Source organism: Schistocerca piceifrons, chromosome 2, assembly GCF_021461385.2.
Source record: "Schistocerca piceifrons isolate TAMUIC-IGC-003096 chromosome 2, iqSchPice1.1, whole genome shotgun sequence".
NCBI classification, from domain to species: domain Eukaryota; kingdom Metazoa; phylum Arthropoda; class Insecta; order Orthoptera; family Acrididae; genus Schistocerca; species Schistocerca piceifrons.
In genome coordinates this window covers 795,616,032-795,634,875 of record NC_060139.1, presented here as the reverse complement: position 1 = coordinate 795,634,875, position 18,844 = coordinate 795,616,032, and the positions used below count along the sequence as shown (strand labels likewise).

Sequence of the window (18,844 nt, the reverse complement as noted above, 5' to 3'; positions counted from 1 at the left end):
ACTTGACTAGAAGAAGGGATCGGTTGGTAGGACATGTTTTGAGGCATGAAGGGATCACAAATTTAGCATTGGAGGGCACCGTGGAGGGTAAAAATCGTAGAGGGAGACCAAGAGATGAATACACTAAGCAGATTCAGAAGGATGTAGGTTGCAGTAGGTACTGGGAGATGAAGAAGCATGCACAGGATAGAGTAGCATGGAGAGCTGCATCAAACCAGTCTCAGGACTGAAGACCACAACAACAACATGTGTAAAATAATCTAAAATTTCACAATACATCATTTTTTTTTAATGGGAGTTTTTTCCATTACAAATTTGACATATTTTCTATGTAAGTAATAATCATAATTATATTAGATTGGTGCATAATTACATAGCATTTTTATTTTGCATTTTGTATTCCAGTTGTGTAGGTTTATTTATTGATTTTTCCTTTTCTATTTGTAGTTCACTGTTGGTATTTGAGTTCACATATTGTCATTTAGAGATAATGAGTGGAGCTGTGGGTACTAGAAAATGAAGTGCCAAGTGGAGAAATCTGAACATTTCAAACATATTATTCTGTTTGAGTTCACAGAGGGGTGTTAGCAGCTGAGGCACCCAGAAACTTTTGTGTCATGTATGAGAATAATGCCATTAGACAGAGCACAGCAAGACAATGGTTTTATCGTTTTAAGGAGGATTTTTTTGACATTAGTCACTCTCCACATTCAAGAAGACCTTTGGGGTTTGATGAAGATCATTCAAACACATTAAACCACAAGGATCCAAGTCAGTGTACTCGAGAACTGGTAAATGTGATGAACTGCAACCATTCCATCATCGTGTGACATTCGCATGCAATTGGGTGGGTTCAAAAATAGTGTGTGGGTACCACATGCCCTAAGCCAAAATCACAAAAATCAGCTGGTCACCACATGTACATCTCTGCTTGCTCATCATCAACTGGTTTGTGAACAACACCAACCACTCTTATCCTCTATCGTTGCTGGTGATGAGAAATGGTGTCTTTAAGCTAACATAATGAAAAGAAAGGAATGGCTGAGACCCAAAAAAAGCAACTCCCCATACAAAGACCTGCATGCATCCATAAAATATAATGTTATGCGTCTAATGGAACAGCAAAAAAGTGGTGAAATATGAATTGCTTCCCCAAGGAGAACCATCACTGGTGACACTTATTGTCAACAACTGACACATCTTGCAGACTTAATTCAAGAACAAGGACCAGGAAGACTGCACGAAGTGATGCTACTCCACAATAATATCCGCCCACCATTCTGATAGACTGACACAAAACGCTATACAGGATATGGCTTGGGAAGTCATTCTGCGCCCATCTTATTCACCTTATCTCGCACCCTAAGGTTTTCACCTTTCTGCTCAAACAACCTTCAAGGTACTTCCTTCCTGGATCAAAATGCACTTCAAACATGGCTTGATGAGTTCTTCACCTCAAAACCATGATTTCAACAATCAAAGGATCAAATAGCTAACCCATCGTTGGCAGACTGTAGTACATTGTGAAGGAGAATATATTATTGCTGACTTTTCTGTTATGTGTATCTGTTGTGTTTATTAAAGTTATGGAAAAATGCTACAAAATTTTGCACCAATCCATTAAATTAATAGCATGGTTAAGGCTGGTTGTGGATGACACTGGAGTTGTTGCCCGATGATGTACCTTAAGTGCTCGATTGGAGATAGATCTGGTGATCGAGCAAGCCAATACAACATGTTAGCGAAATAAAACATGTCAGCGACCATGTCAGGTTGCAACAACGATATGTGGGCGAGTTATCCTGCTGGAAAAGATCCCCTGGAATGCTATTCCTGAATGGCAGCACAACAGGTTGATTCACCGGGTGTACAAATTTGCAGTTAGGATGTGAGGGACAGCCATGAGAGTGCTGCTGCTGTCATACAAAATTGCATCCCAGACCGTAACTCCAGGTCTATGTTTACTGTGTCTAGCAAGGAGGCCCTCAACCAGTCTCCTACTAACCAACACAAGGCCATCATGAAACTGCAAATGACAGTGGTTTGGGGTCAGTGGAATGCACGCTACAGGGATTCTGGTTTGGAGCCGTCCTTGAAGTAATTGATTTGTAACAGTCTGTTGTGTCACTGTGGTGCCAACTACTGCTCAATTTGCTACTGCAGATGCAGTGCAATGCGCCAGAGCCATATGTCAAACATGATGGTCTTCCCTCTTGTCAGTGCCACGTGGCCGTCAAGAGCTCGGTCTTCTTGTGACCGTACATTCTCGTGACTACCACTGCCAGCAATCCTGTGCGGTGGCTACATTTCTGCCAAGTCTTTCTGCAATATCACAGAAGGAATGTTCTGCTTCTTTTAGCCCTGTTACACGATCTCATTCAAACTCAGTGGGGTGCTGATAATGGCATCTTTGTCACCTTAAAGGCATTCTTGACTGTACTCCGTTCATCATAAGAATAAACCTGATGCAAACAAATACAAATGCGACGATTGGTCAGAAGCCGTAGCACACATACACTGGTGGTCTTACGCTCTTGGAAGTAGGACCTACTTATATATTAGATATATTATTACTAATTTACGTTAAATGAAGCTTTAAGATATTCAAATGTATTAACAGCTATCAAGGTTTTAATTAATCACAAGTTTAGCTATGTAGTTTTTATTTCAAAAATTGTGTACAGTCACAGCCTCTGCACTGTTGTGCTCTGACTGTTGTGCTGTTGATGTGCAGTATGAAAATGGCTGAGGCTGTTTCATGTTTTATAGTGGAACATGGTTAAAAAGTGTCAAGAAACAGGTTTTTCTTAATGTTTTTTCGTAAATTTACAGAGATAGTTGGCTTTGAAGTTTTCCGAGGGATGGTATTACGTTTACTTGAGTCACAAATACAAACAGGTCGTGTAGCAGAATCGGTAGTGTAATTGGCTGAAAATCTGCTACAGGTCATGGTTCGCTGGTTAAAATCTCATCTAAAACACTGATTTTTCTCATTCAATTTGAAATACTTGCAGCCCATAACTGTAAAATTCAACACCATTTTTTGCAAATGAGGCACGTTTTCTTGTTCCTAATTACGTACTGCACACCAAATTCCTGTTTTCATTTCAAATATAAATTCTTAAATATCTATATTTTATGAAAGACTGGTAATACAAGTTGCTTAAATTAAGGAAACTTAAAAACTAAATTTTAAGGCAAAAATGAAAAACCAAGTACTCTTTATTTGGACTATGTCCATCGTTTTATAACACAGATATAGGTAAGTGTCATAGAAACATGAAAAACAATCATTTTCACAGCAACGAGCAGATCATACAGACGCTATATTTTTACATTTGTCACAGTACCATTACAATATGAACCAAACAGAACTGATCTGAAGCCAAGTTACAAGATTTGGACCAAGAAGTAACAAGATTGTTAAGTTACCAGACGTACTGAAACTAATGCAAACAGGTTTTTCATGTGTCACTGTCAAATGCTGGCAAGATATAGAACAGCTCGTCATAAAAGAAGAGGAGAAAATGTGGCGCCTGGTTGGCTTCGTGTATTCTGTTGTTGATAGGCTCATAATCAATGTAACAGGTGACGCTTCCAGAACTGGAACATATTTCTCCTAGTCGGATAAGGAAGGAGTCAAGAGATTACCAGGAAACTGACTGTAGTTAATACCTTCAGCGGCTTCAATATTCAACAGTACGGTGAAATCCCTGCAGTATACTTTTGCATCACACACAGCTCACTCAGAAAAGTTACCCTGCATTAAAATTATAAATTTTCATCACTCCTCTTTGTAATTAGAATGCTATTTCAGGTGAGAACGAGAGCACTTTATGCTTTCTGTCTGGTCACCTAAGAAACACACGGTAGTGCTGGACTTTTGTCGAATATTATTTCATTCTCTTTAAAAATTAAAAGACATCTGAAGCTATATTGTTTCTTTGCTCATCTCTTTTTACATCTGATATGAAACTCCTCACATCGCTACAAGTTAGTTGGACCGTTGGCTGGGCAGTGCTGTCCCAAGTTTAATGCACCGATAAAGCTGTTCTCTCGCATTATCGCTCAGTCTATGTGCATGTAACACAGCATAAAAAGTATCCTTATGATTGTACTTGACTTTACTGGTCATTGCCTTCCACTTCACGTGAAGCAAAATCCAATGAGATTCAAGCAAACGTGGAAGAATACATGGCATAATGTTTACATCAGATTTATTCTTATAATGAACAAAGTATAACAATGACTCATCACGTTCAGTCTCAATGGTAACTAACGCTCAAGACAGTTACAGCATGTCTTTAAAGCAAAACTGATTTGCACCTTCATAGTGGCAGTACTAGGATCACTCTTATGCGACTGGCACAAAACTAGAAGAGATACCATTTTTCAGATGAAGAAACATGTCTACCAACTTCCGTTTACGTCATACAACTCCTCCTTGGTGTTGCGATATTTCTTGTCCTCCCCCCCCCCCCCCCCCCCCCCCCCGTCCGTTTATGCGAGTTATTCAATGAGCATATGAAATAATTACTCACACTTTCTGGCACAAATTTCTCCATTTGCGAGGTATAACAGTTGAACTGGACTGGTTTGTTCCATTGCGCCCAAGAACTTTAGCATTGGCATCTAGAGCTAAGAGGGTGTAACGTGTGGTTGATGTCTCAGGAAGATACAGAGCCAAATCCACACTTTCTCCCTGCAAAGAAAGAACCCCATCAAAGAAGCAAGTATGAGAAACATTAGAAGGAAATAAAAATTAGAAACGTAACACTAACAACCAAAAATATATCAACCATACTCTGGCTTATAAAGCAGTACGTACTGGGTAATGTTTAACAGCAATGTCAACCATATGGAGAAAAATATTCAGCATTTAGAACCACAGTTTTCTTGACTAGTGATTAGAAGGAAGAACCAAGTAGAAGAAATAAGGACAAATAACACTCCACACTCAAAAGAGGAGAAAGATTTGCATAGAATTTTATCCCTGTCATATATATGTGTTTGCTTCTAAAATCTTACCATCAATTTCCAACCATCACACTGTCAGCTCCCATCCCATCCATTGCTTAAATGATCTTCCATACATGAAGAAACATTCTCAATGAAGTCAACAGCCATTCCAGAAGAAAACTAGTAAGAATATTTAGCCATGTATAAACGAGGATGGCAATATTTCACACCTTCCTCTAAAGTTGATGTTACATTATACAGCAAAGCGTTGATTATCTGAATGTCGGTCAACTGAATGACCACTTATCAGAACTGTTACTCTCTCACATGTGAACGCCCCCCCCCCCCCCTTCCCACCTCCCACCAATGCCGAGTTGCTGACAAAGCAATGCCAAGTTGCCTACTTCGATAGTAACTATTTACTCTCTGTTATGACTACTTGTGTCAACTTTGCTGTATAAAGTAAACCTGCATTATAAAATGCCTAAATGTAAACATGCTGTCCTTTTCTTTTTATGAGAGATAAATATGATATTAACGGAAGGTTAGAGGAAGGTGAATCCACAACGAAATTATCATAAGAGTATAAGAATGGTATGACCACGAATTTTAAAGTAAGCATGGGCTGGTTTAAATGCTTGAAATCAAGATGTTGCATTTGTGAGTTTCAAATAGAAGGAGTAAAAAGGTCTGCTGATACTTGCAAAATCAAGCTAAGGGACATACTAAACAAAGAATACTATTCACTTGAAAATGTTAACAATGATGATGATGATGATGATGAAACTGGGCTCAACCGAAAGCTTAACCAAGAAAAACTCTTCCTTCGCGTCGTGATTTAGCAGCACCTAGTCCTAAAATAAGCAAGGATCATGTTACAATATTATGAAAAGAATAGTTGCTACTCACCATACAGTGGAGATACTGAGTCACAGATAGGCACAACAAAAAGGCTGTCAGAAAAGGAGCTTTCTGCCAACAGGGCCTTCATCAAAAATAGACAACATACACACCCATAATCACACAAACAAAACTCACACACATGACCACAGCCTCTGAGAGCTGAAGCTACATTTGTGTGTGTGTGTGTGTGTGTGTGTGTGTGTGTGTGTGTGTGTGTGTGCGCGCGCGCGTGCGTGTCTTTCGCCTATTTTCGATTATGGCACTGTTGGCCAAAAGCTCACTTTCTGACAGGCTTTTTGCTGTCTATCTGTGACTCAGCATCTCCACTATAAGGTGAGTAGCAATTATCCCATAAAGGATCATATTACTTCTTTAGCACGTGGTAACACTATTAGTAGCCTCCAACTGCTGATGCTCATCATTGGTAAAAGGAAGAAACCACATTGTTTCAAATGCATTAATATGATTGTGACACCTATTGTTACACCTCACACAAGAATGCCTGAAAGGGTAGTACGATTTTCATGGAATGATTTTGGAAATTTTTGTGTCCTCTGTAAAGCTCATCAGTTAAAGAAAAGCAAAAGGGAGAAAGCATTACTGGTCCTTAACAACACACCAACTGATTCATCAAGTGATATCTCAAACAAAACAGATACGTTGACAAAAGTAGTGTTCCTTCCATGGAACATAGCTTCCTCATTGCAGCGTACGGATCAAAGCGTTGTAGAGACTTTCAAACAGTATTACAGAAAAGGAATGTTGTGTAAGTTATCATCATATCAACGAAAAATGATGAAGTTTTGAAAATATAATGCAATTGGATAGGTAAAAAATCTATTCACCAAGCAGCGGCAGGAGAACACACATATAAAAGACCTTTCATATACAAGTTTTCAGATCCAGTGGCTCTTTATTCTGGCAGAAGGGTTGACAGGGAAAGAAGAGAGGTGAAGTCCGAGGCTAATCTGGAAAGTAAAGTAGCAAGAATTTTTCGAAGTACAAAAAATGAATTTATTTCAATAAAATTTACATGCATTGTATTATAGGTCTTGCATTATTTTTCCACATAATCAGCATTCACCTCAATACATTGTGTCACCTGTGGGGTGAGTTTTTTGATTCCTTTGTCATAGATGTCTCCCACTGCCTTTTTCAGCCAGTTCTTCGCTTCTCGTTGTCATTGGAAAAGTGTTTTCCATGACAGTGTTCCTTCAGTTTTGTAAACAGATAATAGTAATTAGGTGCGACACCGGAGCCGTGAAAGGGGTAGCTTAAAGCATCCGAACCAAATGAAGTCAACAACTCGTGTGTTGTATGAGTGGTGTGCGGACAGGTGTTATCATGAAGGAGACAGACTCCCATTGTCAGCAGCCCGGAACATTTGTTTTGTATGCCTCTGCGAAGTTTCTTCATGGTCTCTCAATATCTTGCAGCATTTATTGTTTAACCTCTTTCCAAAAAATCAACAAGCAGAGCCCCTTTTCTGTCCCAAAACAATGACACCATGATTTTCTTCACTGTTTGCTGAGTTTTGAATTTTCTGGCTGAAGGAGAATGAATATGACACCACTGCACTTATTGTTGATTGTTGCTTGCTCTCTGGAGCACAGTGATAAGCTCAAGTTTCATCACCTGTCACTACATAGTTGAGAAAAGCCTTGTCTTCAGTCTCAAAATGGTCAAGAAATTCATGAACGGCACTGACTATTTTCATTTTGAGTCCTTCAGTAAGGATCTTGGGCACCCACCGCGTACACAATTTGTGATAATTTAGTCTGTCAGTTACGATTCATGAACAATAGTTCATTTTTGGACAAATTGCATGCAGGTCTTCAATTGTCAAATGGCAATCAGAGATATGTTCTTCAAATTACTGCACCATATCATCAGTCACATCAGACAGCCTTCCACTTCTGTCTTCATTGTGAATTTCTGTCCTTCCAAAATTAAAATTTCATATCCATTTCATCACTTGCTGCCTTGACATAGCGCACTCTCCGTAAACTAAACAATTTTGCAATGAATTGCAGCAGTGTTCATGCCTTTAGCAATTAGGTAGTGAATAACAGCACATACTTCGCCCTTGGCACAAGCCAGAATGAGAACACTCATTTCTAACAGCCCACCACAACACCAATCGACGAGCTACTGATTGTTAGAAATGCTCATTCCTTCCGCTGGCTTCACGCTACACGGCAGTGGTGTCAACTTCCCCAATGAACATTCCCTGCTGAAGCTCGATGCCTCGTAACCTTAGTTTCCGAATAACCTTCGTAAGAAGACTGGCAAGGTTTAGGTAAAGGATTAGAGTTTAGAAAAGTCGCCCAGAACCCCAGGTCAGGGGAAACTTAACGGATGGGATGAGATGGAAAGACTTTGTTGGGGGCTGCATCGGATGAGAATTGAAAACCTGAGAGCTTAAGGTGGAAGATACGGTAATATGCAAGACAGAGATTACTGCTAAAATATCATGCACAGGTTAATAAGAGCACATTGTATGTGATAGAGATGGGAGGAGGACAGCAAAGAATAGATACATCATTAAATGAAAGACATACAAAACTAAAACAGAATGAAGAAAGGACTATTACTGTGAAGAAATGCTGAGACTGAAGAAATTAACATAAATTAAGGCCAGGTTGGTGGTGAGAAACAAGGACATGTTGTAGAGCCAGTTCCCACCTGAGGAGTTCTGAGAATCTAGTGTCTGGGGGAAGAATCCAGATGGCCTGGTCTGCAACAGGATATTGTGTGTTGGCAAAATAAACCCTCGGCCTATGCCCATGCATCCTAACTAGGGTGTGTACCGGCACCACAAAATATCCTGTTGTAATGCATGCACTACAACACGACAGTCCTGACTTCAGTGCCTCTTTCACCATATGCATCATCTGGATTCTTCCCCTGGACACCAGTTTTACAGAACTCCGCAGGTGGGGACTGGTGCTGCAATGTGTCCTTGGTTCTTGCCACACACCTGGCCTTAATTTACATTAATTTCTTCAGTCTCAGCATTTCTTCACAGTAACGATTCCTTTCTTCACTCCGTTTTAGGGGTTTTCTACACATTTCATTTTCTGACCTATCTATTTTTCGCCATTCACCCCCCCCCCCCCCCCCCCTGCCTTTATCACACACAATGCACTTAGCTTTTCACTCTTATTAACTCATGCATGACGTTTTAGCAGAAATCTCTGTCTTGCATATTACCCTATCTTCCACCTTCAAGCCCCCAGCTTTTCAAACCTCGCCCAGTGCAGTCATCAACAATCAGTCCTTCCTTCTCATCCCATCCAGTAAGCCTCCCCTGACCTGGGATTGTCCTTTTACTGCACCCCTCTTCCTTCTCCTTCAACCCTCTTGCCAGGAGGAGGAGCCACTGACTCCAAAAGCTTGCAACCATAATACCTTTCATGTGTATGTCCCCCTGCCACAGCTTGATGAGTAGGTTTTTTATCTATCCAATTACATATATTTTTGTAAGTTATTGTTAGAAAGAGGAGAGGAGCCAAAGAAAGTCTGTTAAGAAATCACAAAAATACAGATTTGAAAAATGTGTTCTACATGATTGGAGCAGCCTGAGATAGTGTAAGGAAACAGAATCTGAAAAAGTTTGCAATAAAATTTTGAGTATGGTGGAAAGTTCTCCAAGCCTAACTGAAAATGATGAACAATGGAAAATCCAGGATGGAATAATGACAATATTATGGAAAGGATAGATTACTACACACCATACAGTGGAGGTGCTGAGTCGCAGATAGGCACTGGCAGCCAGGGACTGTGGTCGTCTTTGTGTGTTTTTTGTCCGAAAGGTTACTTATCTGACAGTATTTTTGTTGTGCCTATCTACAATTCAGCATCTCCGCTATATGGTGAGTAGTAATTTATCCTTTTCATAATACTGAAAATTATTATCAGGATGATGTGTCTGAAATGCTAAATGCGCTAAAAGATCTCAGTTGCCATGAACATGATGAAGAAGTCTTCGACAATGGATGTCCACAGAATGAGGATGAAAATACACCAGCTGCTTTTGAAGCATTTATGTGTTTATATACTGCCTTGCAATGGTTTGACACTCAAGGTGAAAGCAACCAGCATCAGGTATCTGGCCTGAAAAAAGTGCACGACTTAGCTGCTCGTAAATGGGTACGCTTGCTAAGACAGACAAAAATCATGGATATTTTTAGACATTAATTTTATACATATGTACTGTACATGTAAAATGCATCCATATTACATATTTTTTGTTTACTAGGCTATACTACATACATCTGTACGGTATTTGCTTTCGTAGTAATAAAAGAGATCATGTTATTACAAATTTATGTTGTTTTTATTGGCAAGGAAAAGTATATAGTTTGATTATCCAAATAAACCAGTTTTGCGAACACCCATGTTCCCTAACTACTTTGGATAATTGATGTTCTACAGTAGAACTAAAGTAAACACTAGATAAACTTTCTGACATTTGTAATAAATACCCGATGGAAGTGAAATTGTTAAAAATTACCTGTATCCAGAACTTGAGTGGTATTGTTGCTGGAAGAAAATCCTTGAATGGTAAATCAAAGGACATGTCAAATAACTCGCCACAGAAAGCAATGTGTGCTGAAACAACCAAACCTCAGTTAAAGATGTAATTCAGAATTACACATAAGAAAAAACGTAAAAATATCAGAAAGTGAGTTACCATTTTCCTGATTTTGAGAAGAACAATCAATCCAATTGTATTCATTACTTATGGTTATAAGCTCAAACTCTTTCAACATCACAGAGATCTTCCACGTATATGGCACAAAATGTAAGAGATCAGGCCTTGCCTTGCTCGCCCAGTCATTTATAAGGTCTGCATATAAAATACAGGGCATACATCAGTTAAAATTCCCTCAATATAATCATTAACAGAGCAGACAAAGGTTTTCTGACTGCACACCTACCTTGAAAGAACCACTTATGTGCATAGATAAGGTTCACTGATGCTTTACAACCTGTCAAATTCAGTATCCATTCTTGATGATCATTCCACTTGATAGGATAATGGCACTTCACAGTGAATTCCAATGTTTCGCTTAAGACAAGACTACGATACTAAAACAGAAGGAGAAGAAGGGATAGCCAAGATATCTTCAAAAAACTTCTACCATATGATCAGGAAATTTCATAATAGGCAATGATTGTTGATTTATTCTTAAGTAGTCAATAATGAAAAATGCAGGATAGAATATCATTTGTATAAGAGGATAAATCACTGCTCACCAAACTGAGGACAATATCCTTTATTAGACCTAAAAAATAAAAACATGGAGCCACTTTCATCACCCGACAGGCTTGCCACAGGACTACTTTGTTTGACAGCTAAACCTGACTGTATTAAGCAGAAAGCGTCGGGTCAACAGTGCACTTGTGCACACAAATGCAAGTGTGTGTGTGTGTGTGTGTGTGTGTGTGTGTGTGTGTGTGTGTGGTGGGGTCGATTGGTGGGCAGCTAGAAAAGCTATGTGATTATCCACTTTTGCTAAGCACCTTCTGTATTTGGTAAGCAGTAATCTCTCCACATATACATACTGTTTTAATTAAGTTATTAATTGCAAAGACACTTAGAAACAAGTTACTGTACTAAAATAGGGTACAGGTGAAGAAAAAACTTAATGTCACAAAAACAACACTTTTTTATTGTAGTATGCTAAGTGTACAAATTGACAGATATTTTCTTATTCTATCCATGCATGCAGAAGATAACAATGAACATTATTGCTGCTAGCCTGCTACACAAATGCACTGATTATTTACAAATGATTAAGTAGTACATAATAATCTCAATCATGAACTAAAAGAGAATAAATATATACGAAAAATTTTGGAGGCATATAAATTACTGTCTTCTCGCAAGTTCTGCATTTCACTTGGACAAGGTAACTCTAATTAGTAATTTGTTCAGCAACTTTACCTGTAAGCTTGTGGTAGCTTCTAAGTGCAACAACTGACCAATTATTTTTGTAGTGTAGCCATCTGGTTGAATAACCCATGGCATTGTCACCTCAAGATATGAACCGGCTCCAACATTGATATGGACAGCATTGGTCTCCTGAAGTGAAATTTAATAAAACAATAACAAAGATCTGGTGCCTAAACGTACAAATATTTCAGGATATTCCCTTTGTGATGCTGTGTAAATGTGTCATTATTACTAGCAACTAATAGATATATAAGAAAACTGAGAGACTCTGTAAAAATAAAATGGCAGATTTTCATTATACAGATACCGAACAAGTCCCTTAAAAAATGATACCAGTATCGCACACAATTAAAGAAGTTTGCAAATTAACATACTTAAAAATAAACATGTGTCACAAAGATGCACATTCCGTACCTTGTTCTTTGAAAATAGAATATCGACAGTTGCTTCATTAAGTGTGCTGAGCCTTATGTCAAATGACTGAGCCCTTCTCTTCTCACCTGGTTGTGGCGGCTTTGTTACCTAGACATAAATATCAAAGTTTTGCAACTAAATGTTTAGTAAATCATGACTAATAATCTTAAAAAAGAAAATATTCTTGTATTCACAAAGCTAAATTATTTTTCTGGAATTGACTAAAAACTATAAATAGTCTAGACACCATTAGATATGTACTGTAACTAAAATAAGATTGCTCCCTAAGATGAACTATCAAAAATACATAGCAAAATCCAAATATTCTGGACCGCTTTTGGCAATATGGCAGTAGTAATATTATTTCAGTACAAAAGAAACAGGAGTGTCTATACTGTTACGGGATTACAACAGGGAAAGGATTATATATTACCATGCGTACACACATGTATATACGTATATGTATATGCGTGCGCGCGCACACACACACACACACACACACACACACACACACACACAGAGGCACGCATGCACACAAAAGCGCAACTTACACACACGGACACTGTCTTCGGCTTCTAAGGCCTTAGTGCCCAGGGACAATGGCCGTGTAAGTTATGCTTTTGTGAACATGTGTGGATTTATTACTTCTGAAGGACTTTGCCCGAAGTTGAAATATTTCTAGCATTTTTTTCATTGTATCTATCTGCAACTCAACATCTCCTCTATGCCTGGTCCTGTCACTCCACTCTTCATCATGCACACTTGTATGGCCACTTTTAAAGTTTCAGTAGCACTATCAATCCTTTCCTTCACTCATCACTGCAATCTCATACACTATGTAAAACTATTGATGAGTCTGAGCAGCTGAATTACAGCACACACTTTGTAACTGGCAGCATCAATGATTTTCAAAGTCCAGCCACAGTCAAGTGACTAAAATCTCTGGTTTGGTAAATTATCAATAGATGGTACTGCATCTATGCAACTTTTTTCCAAGTTACCAACATTTGAATGTAAACAAATGATCCTTGCTTTTCGAATGCACCTAACATCTCTGACAAATTTGATTGAGTTACCAATGAAGCATTAAATTATATGTTAACTTCCGCAAATTTTGCTAACTCTTTCTTAGTTCTGCATGAAATAACCAAATACATTTGCAACAAACTTGAATTTGGCTTTCATCTCATTCTTTACACAAATTTTCTTCAGTATGTCATCAACAATTGTGGCACAAATGAAATTGTGGGTTATATTATTGCGCCTAACTATGCATGTCCTATTTTGCTAGTTTAAGATTATAACAAATTTTAAGGTGAATATATACTTGGCTGCAGAAAAATATTATTCATATGATATATTAAGTTCAATCAGATTGCTTTCTACAACAATGCCAACATTAACATAATAAAATTTTTATGATAAAATATCAGCAGCAATAAAATATACATTTTACATGTATAAAACATGTTCATTGGGGGAAAATGCTGAGATAAATGGCTGTAGATGTTTGTACTAACTATTCCAGCAGCTTAACATGACTGGTAACACAAAATTCCTTCAAGGATACAAAGAAACATTGGCTTCATTTACATAATTGCATTTTTGGCACTTATTTGTAGAATATTAACAATGAATTGCTCAACATTTTAAAAGAGTTTGGGTTAAGTAAAAAAACAACAGAAATAATTAAATCAACTTTAACTAACATAAAATTAATAATTAGCTGGTAACCTGTCAACAAATTTTGACAGTGAGACAAGGAGACCGCAAGGATCATGAAATTTCAAATTTCATTGTCTGCTTTACAACATTCCATACGAAATTCAATGAAAATCATTTGTGATCACAGGATTAGGATACGTTAGTATCGTTGAAATTCTTGGTAGCATAGTGAGCAGCAATGGCATTTCGTGGCCTATGTGCCACCTCATTCTTGCCGCATTTACTCTGAACATAAAGCAAATACTGAGCAAGTAGTTACAGTAGCACTTTGGTTTGAATTTGAATGCTGAGCTTAAAGTGGACTACCCAACCCTTATCACGGAATTATCAGTGCCCACTATAGAACAGAAACAGAGCAAATGTGAGCGTTGAGGGCTGAATACATTAGAAACCAGGGTGTCACGTTTACTAGAAACCAGGGTGTCACGTTTACATCAGTACTATACTGGACTCCTTTCTTCATGCTACTCATCAGCTCATTCTCTCTTACTGAAGCTTATGTGAGAGTAAGATTAATCATGACTTACTACAGACGTCAAGTGCACAATATTACTGTTGCAAGACAACAATGACAGGGCAAAAATGACCAACTATCGGCATCAGATGGCCTCTAACAAAGCCATTTTTCGTGATATTGTAGAGTGTGTTATGTGAAAATTAAGTGATGCAGTGTGGAGGAAAAATTATGTCTGATGAAAGTTTGAGGCTACAGCCATGCTTCAGAGAAAGAGCTAAACAAAATTTATACAATTCCAACAAAATGGCTGAATTCTTATTTATTCCACATACAGCACAAAAAACAATTATGTTTTGTCAAATGAAAGTAGGATACAGCACAACATCACTGTAATGTCCCTGCAACCAAAAACTGCACTGTTTGTGTTTTCTTTTGGTCAGCTCAACTTATGTTTATGGGCTAAAAGCCAGTTGTCTAGCTTATCATTCATTTCTGTACTGACTATTTTCTGTAACTTCTTCAAAAACTACTGTCAATTTATTTCAATAAATAATCACCATTTGATCATCCTCGTGTCCTGTCATCACAGACTCCCTAACACACTGAAAGTGTGCAAATGTCAATGTAACTGTCAGATGTCTCTGAATAGATATATGCATATGTAGCAGCAATGCTGTGAATCCTTGATTATACTTGCAAACTTGTGTATTCGCTCTCCTTCTATGCCTGCATAGTCCACTTCTACATGACAACAGACTCAAGCGATGAGTTTCCAGTTAAATGGGTAGTTAAGCCATGTCTCCAAGCATACAGAGACCAAAAATATGAAAACAACTGATCTCTAGTGCCAATATGATGAGATGTAACATGTTCCTCACAAAATTATCATTTTATGATGTGCAACTAACACTATGTAGATCTAGATTTTCCAATTTTCACCTATTCAGAGGTTCCCAACCATGCCTCGAAAGTTTAGACAGACAGGCTTTCTGTTACATTTACAAATTAAAGCCAAGTAGTTTTTATTTACTCATGTGAGTCACATCCTGGCCTAAAACTCATCTAACTGCACACAGTGAAGGATTGTGTCTCAGGTTTGTTAAAAGTTATTATCTAATGTGGATGCCTGTGATAATCGTGTGTATAATGCAGACTCATATTTGTGTTATCAAAGATGAGAGAAGCTAGAAGGCAAAAGTCACTGTTGGCATAGCCTATTCCTTGTAAATTAAACTCATGATTTCAGTGTAAAAATTTTGGTGATCACAGTTTTGTGCACAGTCACCATTCCTCTAGTCAAATATATCACAGGTCAGTCAAAGAGGCATTCCAAAGCTTAAAGTAAGCTATTAATATGTACCCACCTCATTCCCAGAGATATTCATTGTTAGAAACTATGTTACAGTTTAAATCTACTGAGAAAGAGTGTGTGTGTGTGTGTGTGTGTGTGTGTGTGTGTGTGTGTGTGTGTGTGTTGAGGAGAAATATTTAGTAATGTAAAACTAACCTGCAAAGGCTGGTAGTCAGCAGGGAAAAAGAATTTAAATAGATGCTCTCTCTGGCGATCAGCCCATGGACCATAACTGAAATCTGTTCCCTTGCCACACTAGAATAAAGATAAAATATAATGAGAGTGTTATCCCAAACAGCTATCAATAAATTACAAAATTTAAATGCTGTAACTTGCTGACAACAAAAAAATTACCAGAAGGTGAATCTGGGTAAGCAGCAAATAAGTTTTTGTAAGTTACTACTACATTTAAGTTTGACAGGTATAATACAAATTTTAATATCAGATTTGGGACAGCTACATGGAACATGGATGGATAAAAGATACAGACAAATACACAGACTGGGGAAAATACAGCTAAGAACTTTTGTTTCACACAGATCAATAAAAGGAACCTAACACATATACATCTTTCGTGATCAGGACATAGTAAATTAACTGTTATGATTTCTTCTAAAAATAAACTTGTTACCAATAACCAATGTTAAAACTGGCAGTCCCACTCTCTGAAATATCAAATGGCAGTTATAGAACAGAATCATAAATATAATTTAAAATCTCAAACTTTCATCAAAAAGTATTGCTCTTTTCGGAGCAGAAGTGGAGAAAGTGAAAATGGAGCAGAAATGTGTGGGAAAAAATAAAATGTAAGCCATTTAGGAGTTCATATCAAAAAGGGTATAAAAACTGTATGGGTAACAATAACCAATCATCATGTGGTGAAAATACAGAGCAGCAGATGAGAACATGAACAAGAGCTGGAATACAGTAGCTCAGCTTATTAACTAGCATCGTTCATCAGCTCTCTCTCTCTCTCTCTCTCTCTCTCTCTCTCTCTCAAACACACACCCACGCACGCACGCACGCACGCACGCATGCACGCACACGCACACACACACACACACACACACACACACACACACACACACACACAGAGGCTACATTGTCCTGGGTTTCTTACCAACCACTGTAAAATCCCACTTCTAAGAAATCCCATTTTTAAGAAATGCTACCACTGATCCAAGCAAAACTCCTATAAGAACAATGTTATTCCTTCCAACTTTTAACAAATCCCACTTTTAACAAATCCCACTTTAAGAGGAAAAGCTGTCTTTTAAGCAATAAACATGAAGCCTTTTGCAAATTAAAATCTAGTTTTTATGTAATTCCTAACATGTTCAATTAGTTTCAAATTTCTTTCAGTTTCCTACAGGCATACTTTGTGTTGTGTGGTGCAGTAATTGATTCAGTCGGTTGACACATATATAGATAATAGCCAGTAACTCAGAGTCTCCTTCATAGTGGTACTGGTAGATGTGTTGTAAGAATTGAAAATCAATTTCCACCCTGCCTAATAAGAATGTCACATGATCAGGTGTCACAGTCTTTGAGTCTTCAAACACAAAAAGTGTAATTGTTTGTTAACTGAGGTGTTGAAGTTACCAACTCTACTTTTGTGGAGTTATGGCTTGCATACAAAGAAAGCTTACAGATCAACAACAGCTCACATGGCAATGAAATGCAACTTAGCACCGTCTACATGTACGGCATAATCAAAAATAAGGAAGTGTTCTTAAATGCCAAAGATAATGTTTCCCGTGAATACAGTAGCTCACCTTATGAACTGGCGTTCTCCTTCAGCCCCCCCCCCCCCCCCTCACACACACACACATTAAAGTGGTTTCAAGGAAAAGTAGGAAATGCTGCAAAAGAAGGCTCGTGTAATTTCCAGAAGATCAGTGTTAAAAATTTTAGTGCATCAAAGGGATGGTTGGAACATTTTCAAAAACATCATAATCTGTAGTGTAAGTGGAGAAAGTGAGGCTGTGATCACAGAAAATGTAAAGTACTGGAAAAACATTACACTGTCACAACTGATACAGGGTTATGAGACCAGAAACATTTTCAATGCTGTCTAAACTGGTGTCTTTTATGATTTACTTCCTGCAAAAATGGAGAAAAATGCCATTGAGGTTAAAAAAGGTAAATAATATATGATGATGCGACAGTGTGTAAATAGTGTTGGACACAAAAAGTTGTCACCAATAATAACATGAAAATTTAAAATTCCCAGGTGTTTGAAAACCATAAAAACAACAGTGTTGCCTGTGATGTCAGAGATATTTACAAGGTTTTTCAGATGTTTAGATGTCAAAATGGATGCATAAAATTGTAATTATTATTGGCCTATGTCCAGTAAATCCCAAGGAAACATAATTTCTGAGGAATGTACATGTTGTGTTCCTTCCACCAAACAGCACAAGCCATCTGCAGCCTATGGACCCGGTCATGGTACACTGTTAAAGCCAAACATGGAATAGCAACTGCGCAATCAACTTCAGTTTTTGAGGAAGGAAGTAGTGGGACTAGCCTTCTACAGGCTACGCATATATTTGTTGCTGCCTGGAATTCTGTAACACAACAGACTATGTTAAACTGTTTTCTGAGTGATAATGAATGCTAATACTTTGACATGTCCTATATTACATGTACATTTACTGTACACAATGTAGTCTTACAGGATCAAATAAAATAAAATTCAATTCACAAAGGCGGGCTCAAGTACATCATTTGCTGTTGAAGACAACTTTGTTCTAGACGAAGAATGGGGTAGGATCACTGATACATCTGAAGATGTAACATTCTGGGACTTTGTTGTGAGGACAGTGTCCTGACTTCCCACCCAAGACTGGTGCAAGTGAAATGTGCGAAAGAACTGTGAGATAAGAGCTGGTGATGACAATGAAGAAGAAGAAAAGGAGACCACTGCACCAAGTTTCACTTCTGCTATCTTAGGCATTTCTTTTCTTCTTTTAATCAGTTATTACTGGAGTGATTTCTTTCACAATACACTGAAAGGGGAAAACAAACAAGTCTTCTTTATTGTTTTTTTTTTTTAATAAAAGAAGTGTTC

At 37.9% G+C, this 18,844-nt stretch overlaps 1 protein-coding gene across 1 annotated transcript in view; it reads right to left on the bottom strand.

Moving 5' to 3' along the window:
- The window catches only part of LOC124777437 (transmembrane protein KIAA1109 homolog), a 527,366-nt gene that overhangs the window by 429,716 nt on the left and 78,806 nt on the right, over nt 1–18,844 (bottom strand). Inside the window, exons 10-16 of the mRNA XM_047252842.1 lie at nt 15,928–16,026; nt 12,239–12,346; nt 11,816–11,953; nt 10,806–10,956; nt 10,559–10,714; nt 10,379–10,476; nt 4,542–4,702 (exon numbers count right to left, since the gene is read on the bottom strand). Of these exons, the coding sequence (XP_047108798.1) occupies nt 4,542–4,702; nt 10,379–10,476; nt 10,559–10,714; nt 10,806–10,956; nt 11,816–11,953; nt 12,239–12,346; nt 15,928–16,026 (911 nt within the window). The remainder of the gene's footprint in view (nt 1–4,541; nt 4,703–10,378; nt 10,477–10,558; nt 10,715–10,805; nt 10,957–11,815; nt 11,954–12,238; nt 12,347–15,927; nt 16,027–18,844) is intronic.